General features: G+C 41.9%; 1 protein-coding gene across 1 annotated transcript; it reads left to right on the top strand.

Moving 5' to 3' along the window:
- Positions 1-125: 125 nt before the first annotated feature.
- On the top strand, positions 126-16,116 carry JHY (junctional cadherin complex regulator; the record flags this gene model as incomplete). Its single annotated transcript, XM_082070412.1, has 9 exons — positions 126-147; positions 895-1,321; positions 3,319-3,826; positions 8,184-8,294; positions 10,356-10,996; positions 11,784-12,045; positions 14,231-14,311; positions 14,429-14,554; positions 15,916-16,116. 9 exons carry the CDS (start codon positions 126-128, stop codon positions 16,114-16,116), a joined length of 2,379 nt encoding a protein of 792 aa, XP_081926538.1.
- Between the last annotated feature and the right edge of the window lie 313 nt (positions 16,117-16,429).

Below are 16,429 nucleotides of genomic sequence, written 5' to 3'. Positions count from 1 at the left end.
GAAGGGATTTGGGGGCGAGGGGACAGGACGAGGAGATTTGGGGGCGAGGGGACTTGGGGGCAAGGCTTCTCTCATGCGGTTTGAGGGGCTCCCAGGCCACGGACCACAGTGATGTGACCGGAGCGATGGACACCGGCAGCCGCCCAGGTGACAGAGGCCTCCCCAGGGGGTAAACTCGCGTGTGACAAGCAGTGGCAACCCTGAAAAATTAGAAGTTATATTTTGCATTTCCGTATCTCAACAGTTGCCCGTGTGCTGAAGAGAAACTCACCAAGTAGCTTTAAAGGGCCGGGTTGGGATGTGACTGACTAATGTGCATTTCTGCTGCCTCTGGCCTTCCAGACAATTCCTCTTGGAAGGATCCGCTGGTGCAAATGACTTACAAACATTTAAATGCAATCAAATGAAAAGAAACTCTCTAATTTAAGTGTTCCAGTTCATTTCACGGTCTTCTGCCACACACTTTCTTGCTGATAGCTTAAATGTCAAGATGGTATAAAGTTGAACGAAAAGAACATATAAGATTTCTTTGACTCCTCAGAAGTTAACAGATAAAGTTTTGTTGCTTTGTCTTAGCTTAATTTTCTCTTTCATAAGCTGTTTATGTATTATTAGCTTTGTTACCACTCAAATTTTAGTTAGAGAGTACTAGATACTAGTACTAGATACTCTTCATAGTAATAAGTCATGTATTTGCTGCATCGGGACCTTGATATTAACTACTTAAAGGAAAATCTTCATAACTGATGAGAATAAATAATAGTTTTAATAGAAAAGATCAAATTCCAAGCCTAAGCCAATGATACTATCCACTATTCCAGCTTTTAACAAATATAATCATTATCACAGAGTGAACAACCTTTTTATTTTTACTCTCATGTTTTCCAAATACAGGGCTGGTGTATATGATCAGTGCAAAACACAGAGTTAATTCTTCAGATACAAAGTATATTTCAGTTTCTTCTCCACACACTTGCACCATAAGTAAAAAAGGTTTTCCCCAGCGCATATTCACACAACCAGATTTTCACCCTGCGAATTGGAAAAGGTCATCTGTAAGAGAAGGGAGCTTCGCCTCCAGCCTGCGGGACTCCCAAGACTCTGATTTCGAAAGCCTTGTTCAGGAGAGAGAGTATCAGATACAACTCCAGCGGCGGATTCGCCAAAATGAAGAGCTGGTAGGACTGTGTTCTGATGAGCTGGAGAACGACAGCTTAGAAGAAGACAGCTTGGAGGAAGAGAGTTCAAAAGAACAAGAAGGAGCTGAGTGTGATGCAAATCAATATACAAATGAAATACAAAAGAATGCTGGCAGCGGAAGGTAAGGCATAGGATTTTAGTAGATGAGGAGAATAGTTCTGACACTAAACTTTATGCTCCTCAGCATATATATGACATATTCAAGACCAGTTTGTATTGCCAAAGTGCTATTAAGAGCACCTACGGACTTAGTTACACACAAAGATGTGCTGTTTCATCTTAGCCACACTCATTACACCCATTTCTCCAACACGGCCGCAACTGTTTTCTCGGCTAAAACACCAGTGTAGGAGGGTGAGATGGAACTGTCAGAGCTTGGGGTGGTGCAGCAGCCCTGAGATCATGGACCAGAGGGTTTCTGGAGCTGGGCTGTGAGAAAGGACCAGAAAGAAAAGCAGAACCAGTGCCAACACATCCTCTTTTCGTTCCTAACAGAAAGCCCTGTGCTGAACCAACAAGGCCACTGCTTTAGAGGCAAAAATTGGTGGGTGGAATAAATGCAGTTTTGCCCTTATAGCTGTATAAAACTAAAATTAAGATTTCCAGGGTTACTGTCACCTTTAAACATTCTTTAGAAAGTGTTAACTCGGTACCTAAAACAAAATCTAATTTGCTGTCATATGCGTAAAAGGTTTAACACTGTATAAATTTGGAATAATTCTCAAGTTTAAAGGGATTAAATTAAACCTGACGTAATAATAATGTGCAGTTTCAATTTAATTGTCTACTTAAAATAAAATGGCAAACAAATGAAGGCTAAATGATTAATAGCATGCTTTTATTCACCTCCTCAACAGGCAAAATGGCCAGTTATTGAATATTTTATTGTGAGTGCAAATGATGTTAATTGTACTAGAAACATGCTCTAATTTTTAGTAATTTTTTTGACTGAATACTGCGCTGAATGTGAGGCTCTTCATTAAATGGAAATTTGATTTTATTTTGTTTGAACTTAGCCTAGTAAGTACTCAAACACAGTCCATTAACGAGAGCAAATATCACAGCATATACATATGAAACCCCCTCTCTACATCCATTACTAACCTCGGAATTTGAAGAGGAAACGCTGCATCTGTTGTCTGCATGCAACACTTTTGTTGATGAGTACAGAGTCCATCTAACCTTTATATCAAGTCGGGGGGAGGAATAAAAGGTGCACTTTTTGTCTGCAGATGATTAGAGGTGAAGGGGCTCTTCACACTCATTTTGTTCCTGTGCGGTGACCTGGCCTGTATAATACAATGGGGCTGCTGTGCACACACTTCCGCACAATAGAACTCTTTAGCATTATACTGCGTCGTTTCAATGATTGCAATTATATCGCATATTTCTGTACTCACTTCAAAATATGGTCACCTATTTCTGTTTACCTGTGGTGTATGGCAACTAGGAATAATAATGTTTTCACCAGTGTAAATCACCTGATCTCTAGTATACAGAATACCCTGGCACCAATGCTTACCTGAAATGAAAAGCATTGCCAGAGAAACACATTATTTTCTTATTAGGAGCCACTTAAAATATAGGCACAGGCACGCAACTAATTTAGAAAGGAAGAGTACGTGATTTATGGAAATGTTAACACAATGAACTGTGCCACAGTTTGGAGAATCCAGCGTATCAGTACGTTTCTAATAGGGGCTGAAGAGTCAACTGGCTTTCAGTGCCTATAGATGTAGATATAGAAAGGCTTGACCGCTTGTCAGTGCCCAAGAAACCAGAACCATACTGCAAGTCCAGTGCAGAAACAACAGTGTCAAAAGCTTTTCCTCCCGCTGTCCTTACTCCTTCCACTACCCACACATCTCCTGGAAGCCAATTTGTATGTATTTGGCCCCTTCCTGCAGCTGGTTTTCCTCCTGTTGGAGGTAGTGAAATTTAAAAATGAGGAGGAGGTCCTGCCTAAATTTTCTGCTAAAAAACATTTGATAAAACTGTCCTGATCCCAGTCCCATAAATTGCCACTGAAATAATTCAGCTAACCATATTTGCAGGACTTTTGTTGGCTCAAATTGCACACAGATTTTTTACATAAATAGTTTTGTGTTTCTTAAATAGGAAACAACAGTCTGTGGACAAATATCTCAGCCTGAGATACAATCCTAACTGGAAGAACACAAACGAGGCAGCGGAATTTTCAGAGGCAGAAAAATCCCATCAAGTTGCTGGAGGAAGCAGTGTGGACTTCTCACAGGATTCATTTTACCTCCATTCCAATAGCTCCCCAGCAGAAATGTATCAACAGGAGGCAACGTCACAAGGCTCCTGCTCCGATTTTGGTACAGGTACAGAATTACGAAGCTTTCATGAACCAGATGCTGTGGTCAGCAGTGAACCTCTTAGGCTACATACCAAAGGGAAGGAATCTGCAGCCGGCCGTCATTTCAAACATAGTCCCAGTACATACGGCAGCGCGTTTTCTCTTCAGATTCGAGAAGATCCACCTCGACGACAAAAAAAAGACTTTGTGGAAAGAAATAAACAGACTTTAGGATTACGTTCAGGGAAGACGAATTCCTATCTTCAATTACACGCTAAAAAGCAAGAAGTAGCTCTTCAAGAGCAGGTAGGTAATTTTTACGTGTTTCCTAATTGGTATAAACTGAGTACTGTCTAGCGTTAAAATTGAATAGCTGCGTGGTCATGTTTGCAGAGGAGGTGAGTAGATTCACAGTCTATCACACAACTGGTAACTTATCATTTCCAGAGAATCTTGTTCACGCTTTATGGAATAACTGACAAGTCCTCAGTTACTCACAACCCCGGTGATGGCCAACATGAATTCGTTAATGATTATCTCTGCTAATACCATATCCCAAGTTTTGTTCGATGCAGCACATGCGAATTGCTTCTAATAGCAGAACACTCACAATTTTTTTAACTGCAGTAGGAAACCTTGATGCCATCATTTGGCCTTAAAAGCTGTATTCGTGTTTTTCCACCCGCATTGGTCATAACAAAAAAGTGCATGTAGGTATGATTAAGAACCAGAAAACACATTGTGGTCACACTGCTTGCAAGGGCCATGCACACTCTTTCTTATCACTATCATTTAGGGCCACACGTGTAGGCGTATCCAAGAAATATGTGTTATTTGGGTGGTCAGACAGCCTTTCCCCCTTCTTGCTTTCACAGCCAGCCCCAACGGTTATTTGAAATCAGTCAGCGGGTAGAAGTCATGGGGAGTACTTGGATTTGAAGGGCCCAGCTTTCTTGTGATTGACTGCAAAATGTCAGCCAACTTGTATTAAGGATTAAGTGGAAATGTAATTACAGTTCCTAATGAACGATTATACATGAGTTTGTTGCTTTTACTTGCTACTTATTATGCATAATGGGAAGGTGGGAGTCATTGAATCATTCCACGAGTTGTACCATAGGAAATTCTTAACTTGCAAAACTACAGAGACTTTCTGCGTCAAGTGACACATTTTCCAAGGCTAATGAACAGTTGACACAACACTAGAGGGCATCTGCTGACTACATTACAATGAGTGTGGTGGTGGACAAGCTTTTTTCTAGCAGAGTTATTAAGAGCACTTATTTTTTTTCAGTTATAATTCGGTTGATGGTAAAAATAATGAGTGTAGATTGCTGCTAATGAAAGCTGTGTTGATATGATTATGTTTACTATTTGGGGAATTCTGAAAATGTGTCATATGTAAGTATCGGAGCCAGGGATCAGGACTTCATTGTGTAGACACTTTTCAAAGATATGTAATAAACAGAAGATGTTAAAATCAGGACTAAGATTACATTGCTGAAGTAGCCATGGGGAGAGCAGGGCTGTGGGATAACAGGAGCCAGGCAGCAGGCATGTAGAAAGGTGCGTTTCTTTCCTCAACAAGTTGATTCAGCTGTAGCAGCATCACTGTCAGCAACTTTGTATTTTCTGCAAATAAGCGTAGGAAGAAGTACTTACCTCTCTTGTTCTTAACTGAGACATCCATTGCTCCATCTCATTGGAGGGGGGTGAAAGATGACCCGATGGAAACATCTTGATGGTCAGAGCCTGTCACCTCGCCTGGAAAACTGTATCAAAAGTGCAAAACCACCAAGTATGAGAGGAAGCAAACAAGCCGCATGTCTTCTGCTGGAGTGCTCAAACACATTCCGAACACTGGTTCTTCCTAAACTTGATTATTTTGAGCTTTGCAGGATGTTGAAGCTGGTTTTATTAGTGTGCTCGCTGTTGGCTGACAGGTACTGTGGTAATGAACTGGTGTTTACATTGAAGTACTTTGCGTACAGCTTGTTTTCAACTGACATAACATCAGGTAGAATATTTGTAGCCTCATTCTTGCAAGATTTACAGCTGTGCTGTATGTACCAAAACATACCACAAATGCGTGTTGATCTGTGCATTTACTAATTTATATAGCAGTTCATAAAGCATCAAGTTCTTTGCAGTGTTGCCTGATTCTTTAAGAACCTGATGATGAGTTTCTTTGAGAGAGAGAGACAGACAGAGAGGAAGAGAGAGGAGTAGTGGCCCAATCTAGCTCAGCTGTACTCAATATGAGTTGCTTTCCTACCTACAAGCCCCTTACTTCAAAGCAAGGAACATAATGTACAATTTTTTAATGGCTCTAGACCAAGGCACTCAGACTCTCTGTGCACTGCGCCTTACCTCAGTGTAAACACCTAATCAAGATTGCCTGCGCTTCAACAATAGCAGCCAAATGCAATTCGAGAACCACAAGCCTTTGAAGTCCTCACTGCAAAGGCCGGTTTTCTAGTCTGGGATAATGACATGCCATGATTGCTGTCTTTGTTGTATCTTTTCAGTAGAGAAGCAATTATGGGCCTCAATTTAACAGAATAGGCATTACACAGCTTATGATTCTCAAAATGCAATTTCATTTGATCATTTTCTCAATTTGATTGGTATTAATAGAATAGTTCACAAAAAATGCTGGCAGAGGTTGTGTCCTGTTCCTCTTTCAAAGAGATAATGTAGAAGTATGCTTTACCTGCCCAGTAAACTATCAATACAGTGAGTCAGTTGGTTCCACCAAAAACGTCTTACTGACTGCAAAGCTGTATCGATTCACAGTTCAGGAAACCTGTGTGCTAACTTTTCATTTGGGAACACTTCTACTCACAGCTAGTAGCATCTGCATGGCCATTTGGAGCAATGAGATCACCAGAAAGCCTACCTTTCCCTAGTCGTCCTAATCTCTCACCCCCAAAGATGATTTAACACTTCCTTCATGCTGATTTCACTGTTTTCAGTTAATAATATTCTTGGTCACAAATATCTTCTCAGAGCAAGTTCTCCTGTGTTAGCCAGTGTCACACTTGCTATCGTACTTAGCAGGATAATTTGGGACAACGCTACTATGAATAAAGCAGCATTGTTCAAGGCTGCTTGAAGGTAAAGGGGCCCAAGAGAGTTGGTTATTGTTCAGGGACTGTTTCTACCGGGCACAAGATCAGAGCATCCCGACACGTAGAGAGTCAAGAAGGGAGCAGGAGACCTGCGTGGTTAAACAGGGAACTGCTGGCTGTGCTCAAGTGGAAGAGGAGAGTTTATAGATCATGGAAGGAGGGGCTGGACGCTCGGGGAGAATATCAGGCTGTTGTCAGAGGGTGTAGGGAGGCAACTAGGAAAGCTAAGGCCTCCTTAGAATTAAACCTGGTGAGAGGGGTCAAGGACAACAGGAAGAGCTTCTTCCAAACAGCGAACTGCTGGAGAGAGTCCAGCGCAGCCACCAAGATGCTGCAGGGAGTGGAGCATCTCCCGTGTGAGGAAAGGCTGAGGGAGCTGGGGCTCTGGAGCTGGACAAGAGGAGACTGAGGGGGGACTCATTCCTGGGGATCAAGATGGAAAGGGGGAGTGTCAGGAGGATGGAGCCAGGCTCTTCTGGTGACAACCAGGGACAGGACAAGGGGCAATGGGTGCAAACTGGAACACAGGAGGTTCCACGGAAAGAGGAGAAGAAACTTGTTGGGGTGAGGGTGGCAGAGCCTGGCCCAGGCTGCCCAGGGGGGTTGTGGAGTCTCCTTCTGTGCAGACATTCCAACCCGCCTGGACACCTTCCTGTGTAACCTCATCTGGGTGTTCCTGCTCCATGGGGGGATTGCACTGCATGAGCTTTCCAGGGCCCTTCCAACCACTCACATTCTGGGATTCTGTGTGTTTTTTGTGAAGTTTTATAGCTTGGGAAGGAAATATACACTTTCAAGGAAGATTTTCATTATTGCCATATTTACAAGGGTATCTCTTGGCTTTGAAATTTGCAGTGCCAGCAGCCACTCTCAAAAAAATTGCTCAAATTTGATTTCCAGCCATCGCACTACCATAACTGTGGCCACGGGAGGATGTTCCTCTTGTTTGCAGGCTTGCTATTTTGCACAAGCTGTTTGATATTGTTCCCAGGCTGTGTGTATTAGCTGTTTTATTTCTGCAACTACTCCTTGTACTTTTATACCAACATTACTGCGTTTTGCCATCTTTTTCCACATGACTCTGTTGTTCGAAACCTTGCTATGGTGTATGTCATCTATCAATATCGTGGTACACTGGCTGATTGCTTGGACAATTATGATTCTCTACTTGCTTTTCTGTCATTAGGTGCATCCATTGGCTCTCGTATAAATGGAGAAAGCCAGACATTGAAGAGTTACAAGTACATTTCTGTGCTGCATACTTCCTGCAATTTTCTTGTTCTCTCTTCTTCTTAAAAGTAGAAGGAATACTCGCTACTACCATACCACTCTTAACTGCATTTTTGCTTCCTTTTTCATTTTCTCTTTTAGCCGTTCATTGTCTTATTATCTATTATACAATGCCTAACTTTAGTGTTTTTAGTGTTTTAGTGTTGCTTTAATAGGAGGCAAATTATTTCTCAGTCTCTCCGCAAGACTTTTAAATCCTTTCATCCGTTTGGGCTGTGGCCGTAAACATTCTTGGGTTTTAGGTTGCGGATCCTAAGACTGTTGATGAGGAACCAGTTCAGTGTGTCCTGCCATTCTGGACTGGGAAAATGGAGCCTGAAGACAAACGGTACCTTAAATCACAGCAGCTCAGGATTCTTTTTCAATATAACATGATAATTGAAATATATGTAAAAGCACTGAAGTTAGAATATTTGAAGCTGTAATCTCCTTACTTTTAAAGTATCAATTACTGACAATAAATCCTTAGATATATATCAGTAGATAATCTCCAAAATTTAATGCATATGCTGACTTTAAGTCAAAATAGATCCCAAACCTCAAGAAAGTCTGAGCTCAAAGAATCTTATCTGTTTGGAACAGGGTTGGTTGATGTAAAAGCACAAACTAGTACATGGTCGTGTTTGATGGTTCATGAGGATTCTGAGCTAGAATGTAACTACTGCTGCATTACTTGTCCCCTAAAATCCCCATGAAGATCAAGGGGTTACCATAAACTAGAACAAGTTACAAGTAGAAAAGGTCATACATAAAATGTATACATAAAACTATAGATCTCTTTAATGCTGGCCTGACAAAACTGGGATAGTCTTTGCAGCAATAAAAGAGACCAGGTTGTCATCACTGATGCAAACCCAAGAACTTCAGAACCAGAACTTCAAGCCAGCTGGATTTATTGTTGGCAAACCTAGTTACTGCCTTTGTAGTACAAGTATTTGAAGTAATTCAGGAGCACTGTTTAAATTCTCCGCTGTTCACTTAAGACTAGAAGCTACACTTGCGTAAAGCACAAAGAAGATTTTATGCTGCCGTTCATTATGAGAGACGTGCTTTATATATGGAATTTCACAATGAAGGAGGTACTTTACAGGGCTGCTCATTCCATTTAAATGGGAAAACATTGGCCTGGTCCCAGTTTGGCAGCAGTTTGTGCTTTCCACCAGCGGCACCGTGTGCCAGAACATTAATCGTTACAGCGGAGGTCGAGCTAACAAATCATCATCTTGGCACCAGGAGTCGGGGTTCCCCAATGCTAAAGCTTTTGCCAAAACATTCTGCTCTATATGTGGATTTAATACCTACCATTAAGTATTTATTCTGAGTGCATATGCTATGTAGTGATTGCAAGTGTTGCTAACAAAAGAACCCTAGAGAGACAGGAGGATGAAATGGAGGATTTTAGCGCTGACAAAGATTAAATGGACTGAGAATGGATTTGTATATTCCCTAGAAGGAAAGCCATGTCCTTCCTCAAAACAGGCAGCACCTGATGCTGTAATTGGAAAGTAATAAATCTTAGAAAAACTCCAGCTCTAGAGTAGGTCATTTAGCTCAAGACAGTAGTCCTGGTGTGCTTAAATTCTCAAATTGTTTCTTAAGATTTGGATAATATTTTGCAGGACACAGGACAGAGAGGAGTGCTTGGTTTAGAAATGAAGTCATTTAAATCATTGACATAAGACTGTTTCTGCTGTGGACCAATGAGTGTACACAGCCATCTTTTCCTGAAATTTAGTACAGTTTACTTCCATGAGAAGATAGAAACCAAGAACCTATTTGATTGTTGAAACATTTTCCCCAGATGGTTGACAATGAGCTACCACTTGTCTGCAGGATTAGAAACAAGTAGTCCTGTGCATTTAAGGGCACATATTTTTGCACCTCATTCCGTATTTACCACAGGGTCATTTCTTAGACTTTAGGACACGGGTGCTTTCCCTTTTACACTTTGCTCTCTGCTAAAAGCTCACTTTTAAAACTAATTTCCATCACAATACTCATTGCTATAAACCTTTTCTAGGTGCGAGTGTACATTAAACAGGGGTGGCTGGCTCCATACACCCCTGATTTTTAAAGAGGCAGATGACTATGCACTCCAACCTGTTCAGGCTTGTTGAAGGCACCACATCAACACTGGTTCAAAATTCAGTACGTGCTCAGAAGTCGATTTCATTGTCACCTGCACAGCTATTTAAGGGCTGTCTAAAACAAGAATGTTGTCCTGAATTAAAATCATGGAACGTAATCTAGTTAAAACATCAGCTAATCAGTTAATTTGTAGAATTCTAAGAAATAGCTACATGAAAAGCACTGTGACAGGCAAACTTACCCATACGCCTATATATTGTTGATCTTAATGCGCATACAAAATAGCAACTACTGAAATTCACCCCACTTTTGATAACTTGTTTTAGGATCAGCAAAAGAAGTCGTCCCAGAGAAATAAACTAAAATCCAAGCAGAGTGTCGCAGGGAGAGCTTTCCCAAGGAACGAGAGCCAAAAACCGCCAGCAAGAGCAGCAGAACCAGCGCCTTGGCACCACAGTCACCACCAAACCTCAGGATTTCAGCCTGGTCCCGTGCAGGGAGTGGAGCAAGACAACAGCGGCGCATGGTGGAGATGTCTGTGCACGAGTCCTTCTGTTTGCCCTGACACTGATACAGCAGCACATTTAGATACTCGCTTCAATCATTTCCCAAATTCAAGACATCTTGTTAATCAGGATTTCACCACAACTACCCATCCTTTTCATCCAACATTGCATACATTTAACCCAGTAGAAGTTATATATCCAGCATATACCAGCAAGGAGAACAAGAAATACTGGCATGATTCTCCAAATGACCAGCGACATGTATACAGCCCTTCCCCTGTGCAGCTTTTTGCAAGAGAGAACAGTACCAATGGTCAAGCAGATCCAAATCAGAGGAATATCTCATCTACTTTTAATGGCTATTTTCAAGAATTGGTGAAGAATCAAGTACCACTTCAGGACCGGAAAAGACAAGTTTATGCGGATAAAAGTCATCAAAACTATGCTATCGGTAGTTTATGGTAAGGATAGAAGTGTTGAAACAGTATTATCATAACAGCATGATGCCCAGAAAAAAATAGAAAAAGACAAGAAAATGTTTTAAAGTCCAAAGTATAAAAATATTTTGCTACCAACCTGCCACTAGAGATTACTACTAACTTAAGATTCATCAGAACCATTGATTTTTAAATATGGTATTGGAAAAGCGCGGTTCTGAACTCCAGGCTCTCCTGCACATAGAATTTTCCACAACTGGAGGTTTTCTTCCGAAAGGCTAAAAGGCGAAGTTTAAATAATAGATGGCAAAGAGCACTGTACATAAACTAAATATACTGCGAGCTGCATAGAGTTCTATCAAAATCCGCTTTGCAGTGTGAGCATCCAGAGTCATTCCAGTGCCAATCCTGGCTCGCTACCCAGAGCAAAGGCAGGAAGATCCTTAGTTATGTAGGATCTCACCTGCCTTAGTAAAAATGAAGGGGTTTATTTCACATAGACAATTAATTCTTTTAGGACTCAGCAAGCCTGATCCAAAACCATTTACAGGCAGTTTTTGTTATCTTAAGCTAGCTTTGAATCAGGCCGAACGTTTCCACATATATAACTTTTTCCATTTAATTTAAACAGTTTCCACACACTTGGGTGCAAGCAAAGCCACACACATCTTTACATCTTTATGTTCCCAGTATATTCTGTGAGCAGGGACCATGCCACATACAAATTGCTTGTTGAGCTATCTGCTGTATATATGTGATATTTTTTACCCCCTCTTTCTATTTTGAGGCTTTCTGAATCTTCTGTTCACAGTTCACCACCAGCCCCCGGTGCAACCTCCCCGTTCACACAACCGATGGAGCAACATCACCAAGAAATCACTCGTTGGACAGAAACTCATGTAGCTGCCAGGCACTTGTTCAGCCTGCTTCCGCCTGTAATCCCACACGTAGAAAGTGGTGTAGAGGTAGATCCAGAAAGCGGTGGAGGAAATCAAGTGGAAATAAGCCGAAGCAACTCAGAAGGATACATCATGCAAATGGAAAAGCAAAACCAGCCTAAAGTCAGCAAGAAGGTAAGCAAAGAGATGTGCATTGCATGTTTTTATGTTTCTGTTTCCCCAGAATCACAGAATCCCAGAATGTCAGGGGTTGGAAGGGCCCTGGAAAGCTCATCCAGGTCAATCCCCCCATGGAGCAGGAACACCCAGATGAGGTTACACAGGAAGGTGTCCAGGCGGGTTGGAATGTCTGCACAGAAGGAGACTCCACAACCCCCCTGGGCAGCCTGGGCCAGGCTCTGCCACCCTCACCCCAACAAGTTTCTTCTCCTCTTTCAGTGGAACCTCCTGTGTTCCAGTTTGCACCCATTGCCCCTTGTCCTGTCACTGGTTGTCACCAGAAGAGCCTGGCTCCATCCTCCTGACACTCCCCCTTTCCATCTTGATCCCCAGGAATGAGTCCCCCCTCAGTCTCCCCTTCTCCAAGCTAAAGAGCCCCGGCTCCCTCAGCCTGAGGAATATTTCATTGTTCCAGAGAGCACACTGATACACACCAACTTGCCCAGGGTATTGAAAACCAAGGCACAAAAGTGGAAATGGACACTAAAATCATTTTAGTCTAAAGAGCAAGGCGGTTCACTACCACCTGTGTCACTTCCAGTCTTGATTAGCTCTAAGAACACACAGCGCAGTGTTTGTCCTCTAAGTTATCCAGTGATAAAATGATTTAGAATAAAGCTATTTGTAGAAAGCAGCAGGCAGCCAGGCCTCAGATCTGAGCAAACCATTATCCTGGTCATGCTCATTTGCTATCCAACTCAAATCTCTTGGTTTCCAAGGGAATCGAACTGAACAACAACAAACTTAGAGGATTTGTAAAGCTAACGGCATAAACATTATTACAAGTCTCCTGATGATCCCATTTTGGTCCTAATTAAAACTTGGTTCTTTTTGTCTTTTCTCTGTGTGCAGTTTCATATTGTAACCAGTTAACACAGATGCGGTGAAACAGCACAGAGATATCCCTGTGTGTCCATGACAAATTAAATGTTTAAGAAGTTAGCTCTGAGTCTCAGGGCAGACAAACTAAGCTGGAATAATTACTGATGTGTTTCATCTAGAAGGCAGTTTGTGTGTTGCTGCTTGAATGCCTCTAAGAAGAATTAGCTGGATTATGATAGTAACTGAAGGGCAGATTTCCTTCCCTTTCTGTTCCCCCGAGTTCAAACTGCTGTTTCTATGCTGTATTTTCAGTAGCTTTCTCACACTTCACGTGAGGAATGCCACAGAGAATAAGACTGTTTATATCTCACAGCAAAATCCAGCTTTTCCTAATAAACAAGTGCAGTATACAACTAATTCTGTTGTAGACAGCTAAATTATTAATTCTTCAGAGTACCTTAAATTAAAAGTGTAAATATTTCACAAAAGAAAGGGATAACTGACACAAAGAAACATCAGATGGAAAATTCAGTGTATCAAACTAGTTTCTTTACAGTTCAGTTTAACTTGAATACGTCCTTTGCAGAAATGTAGGTTTTATTTGCATATAGAACTGTCTTGGTGTTTCTGCATTACTCTGTGATTGAAATTAACATAGAGCTGATCATAATGAGTTTCCACTGACAAGTATTTAAAATATAGGCCATTTGTAAAAATTAATCTAATATTCTTGAAAGAGATAAAGAATATTCTGGAAGCACTGGGGTCTTTGTAGTAATGTCATGAAGTATTGAAATAGCATCACCCATCTCTCATCTTCTGTCTTCCCTATGCACTTGCAAAGCCTTTGCATGTATTCTTCAACTGGCTGGGAACAATTTTCCATTGCTATTTTGAGAACAAAGAAAGGTTACTATTACTAATAACGTTTGCCTCATGTTTTTACCACTAAAATCAGGTACTTTTATCCGCTTCTCTTTACCAGTTTCTTTGGAGTCATAACAGTCAAATGGATCACTTTAAGCTGTTTAAAAATAAAGCTCACAAAAGATCGGTTTTGACTGAGAAAGTATTGCTTTGTGATTTGGATGATTGGCAATTACCTGCTTAGATTCAAAGGAAATACGGTGCAATTTGACTTGCGCAATTAACTCAATTCTTTTGGTCACCATCCTCAAAATGAGACGTGCCGGAGCTAAGACTGAGACTGCAAGTTGGATCCTGCTCTTATCTTGGTTGTCCGCTACCAGACTTGCTTTAGTTAGGCTCTCTGTGCAATCATACAAAGGAAGATCTATAACTGCTGTTTGTTTTTCAGCCATGTAGCTCAAAAACCTACATAAATCTAAACGTGAAGCTTGGAGGCCTTGGACCTGACTATGAAGCAATCAAAGAGAAAGTAAGCCGTCTCTTTTATTGATCTATTTGTCAATTATGCAAAGTGAACTTAGGCAGAGGAGAACAGGTGGATCCACTGAGACATTTCTTTAACCATACCCTCTTTTCCTCTTGTTAGAAAGAGAAGTTAAGGCAACAAAAGGAATTTGCAAAGCAAATCAAGGAACACAATAAGAAAAGCATTGCTTCAGTTCACAGTTTACCTACAAAACCCCAGGTCATATCTTCAGTGTCAAGACAGAAGGTAAGAACAGAGTCCTTTTACAACACATGCACGGAGAGATTCTGGACCTTGTACAAAGAAAAGGAAAAGTGTAAATTTAACTCACAGCAGGTTAAAATAGTTTTTCCATTTTGATCTTCCTTTTAATAAATGACTGCAGTTTACGTCCTTGTAATACTAACCTGCAAAACTCCCTGCTACAAGCTATGACTGAGGACAAGAGCTTAATAAGACTGGGGGGAAAAAATGTTTATAAACTTAATAGGCGCATGTTGGGGTCAATTGGCATGGTGGTGGAGTTGCTCTTTATGCGAGAGAGCAACTACAATGTATTGAGTATTGTCCAGGCACGGATGAGGAGCGAGTTGAGAGTCTGTGGGTGAAAGTTAAGGGGCAGGTGGATGTGATCCACCTTGACTTGAGTGAGGCATTTGACACAGTCTGCACAGCATCCTCACAGCTGAACTGAGGGAGTGCGGGCTGGATGAGCGGGGAGTGAGGTGACTGCGAACTGGCTGAAGGGAAGAAGCCAGAGAGTCGTGGTCAATGGGCAGAGTCAGTTGATCCTGTATCCAGTGCAGAGCCTCAGGGGGCAGTGCTGGGCCGCTGTTATTCAATATATTCATCAGTGATTTGGACGAGGGAACAGAGTGACTGTCAGCAAGTTTGCTGGTGACACCAAGCTGGGAGGAGTGGCTGACACTGGAAGCTGTGCTGCCATCAGAGACCTGGACAGGCTGGAGAGCTGGGCGGGGAAACATTTAATGAAATAGAACAAGGGCAAGTGTAGAGTCTTGAATCTGGGCAGGAACAACCCCAGGTTCAGTGTAAGTTGGGGAATGACCTATTAGAGAGCAGCGTAGGGGAAAGGGAGCTGGGGGTCCTGGGGACAGCAGGGTGACCATGAGCCAGCACTGGGCCCTTGTGGCCAGGAAGCCAATGGGGCCTGGGGTGGGTTAGAAGGGGGTGGTCAGTAGGTCAGAGAGGTTCTCCTGCCCCTCTGCTCTGCCCTGGGGAAACCACATCTGCTCCATGGGGGGTTGGACAGGATGAGCTTCCGAGTTCCCTTCCAATCCCTGACATTCTGTGATTCTGTCATTCTGTGATGTTACCTTTTCTTTTTTAAAGAAAAAACGCTGCTTCATTATATAACATGGCCTCCAGTGGTAAGTGCCAGAAAGCAAATCAACTTGTGATGGGTTATGTAGCCCACTGCGGAGGTTTCTCACAGTCGCCATTGAAGCATCTAGTACTGAACACTGCCAGAAACAAGATCAGGACCTAGGAGAACTATTAATTTGACTCAACATAGAAACACTTACATTTCTTTGAAATTTAATCAGCTTTCTCTTAATCAGTTCCCCCAATTTTCATGTTTTTAGGCACTGGAATATGCCAAGAAGATTCCTAGACCAAAGACTTTCATGGCAAGACAATCAGGTGAAGAGGTGAAAGAGGAAAGAGTTCTGCCACAGACTTTAAATGGAGACAGTTTACCTCAAATTGCATCCTTGGAAACTTTGCATAATAGACACGAGCAGGAGAAGCAAGTTGTAGCTGCTTTCAGAACCCTCCATATCTAATAAGTATTTTGAAATTATGAGGGATATCTTCAAGGCAAAAATATATGTCGTAGAAGGTATGACATATAAATATATGTCATAGAAGGTATGACATATATTGCTGGAAAAGTCCTATACCTTTCATTTTACAGAATCCTGGGTGAGTTTGGCCCAGATCCTACAGTCCACAGGATGCCTCAGTTGTCCCGAAAACAGGTCAGTTGCTGAAATACACCCTGCAGACTCCAAACCTCATACAAGAAAAACTGACTGCCATACTGTATCCCTCCCTCATGGAGAAAGGATGAATTGGACTATTAGACACCCCAGGCGG

Source organism: Streptopelia decaocto (genome assembly GCF_964273445.1).
Source record: "Streptopelia decaocto genome assembly, chromosome: 21".
Classification (NCBI taxonomy): Eukaryota; Metazoa; Chordata; class Aves; order Columbiformes; family Columbidae; genus Streptopelia; species Streptopelia decaocto.
Note: the sequence above shows the minus strand (reverse complement) of the source record. Positions and strands in the feature narration are given on the sequence as shown.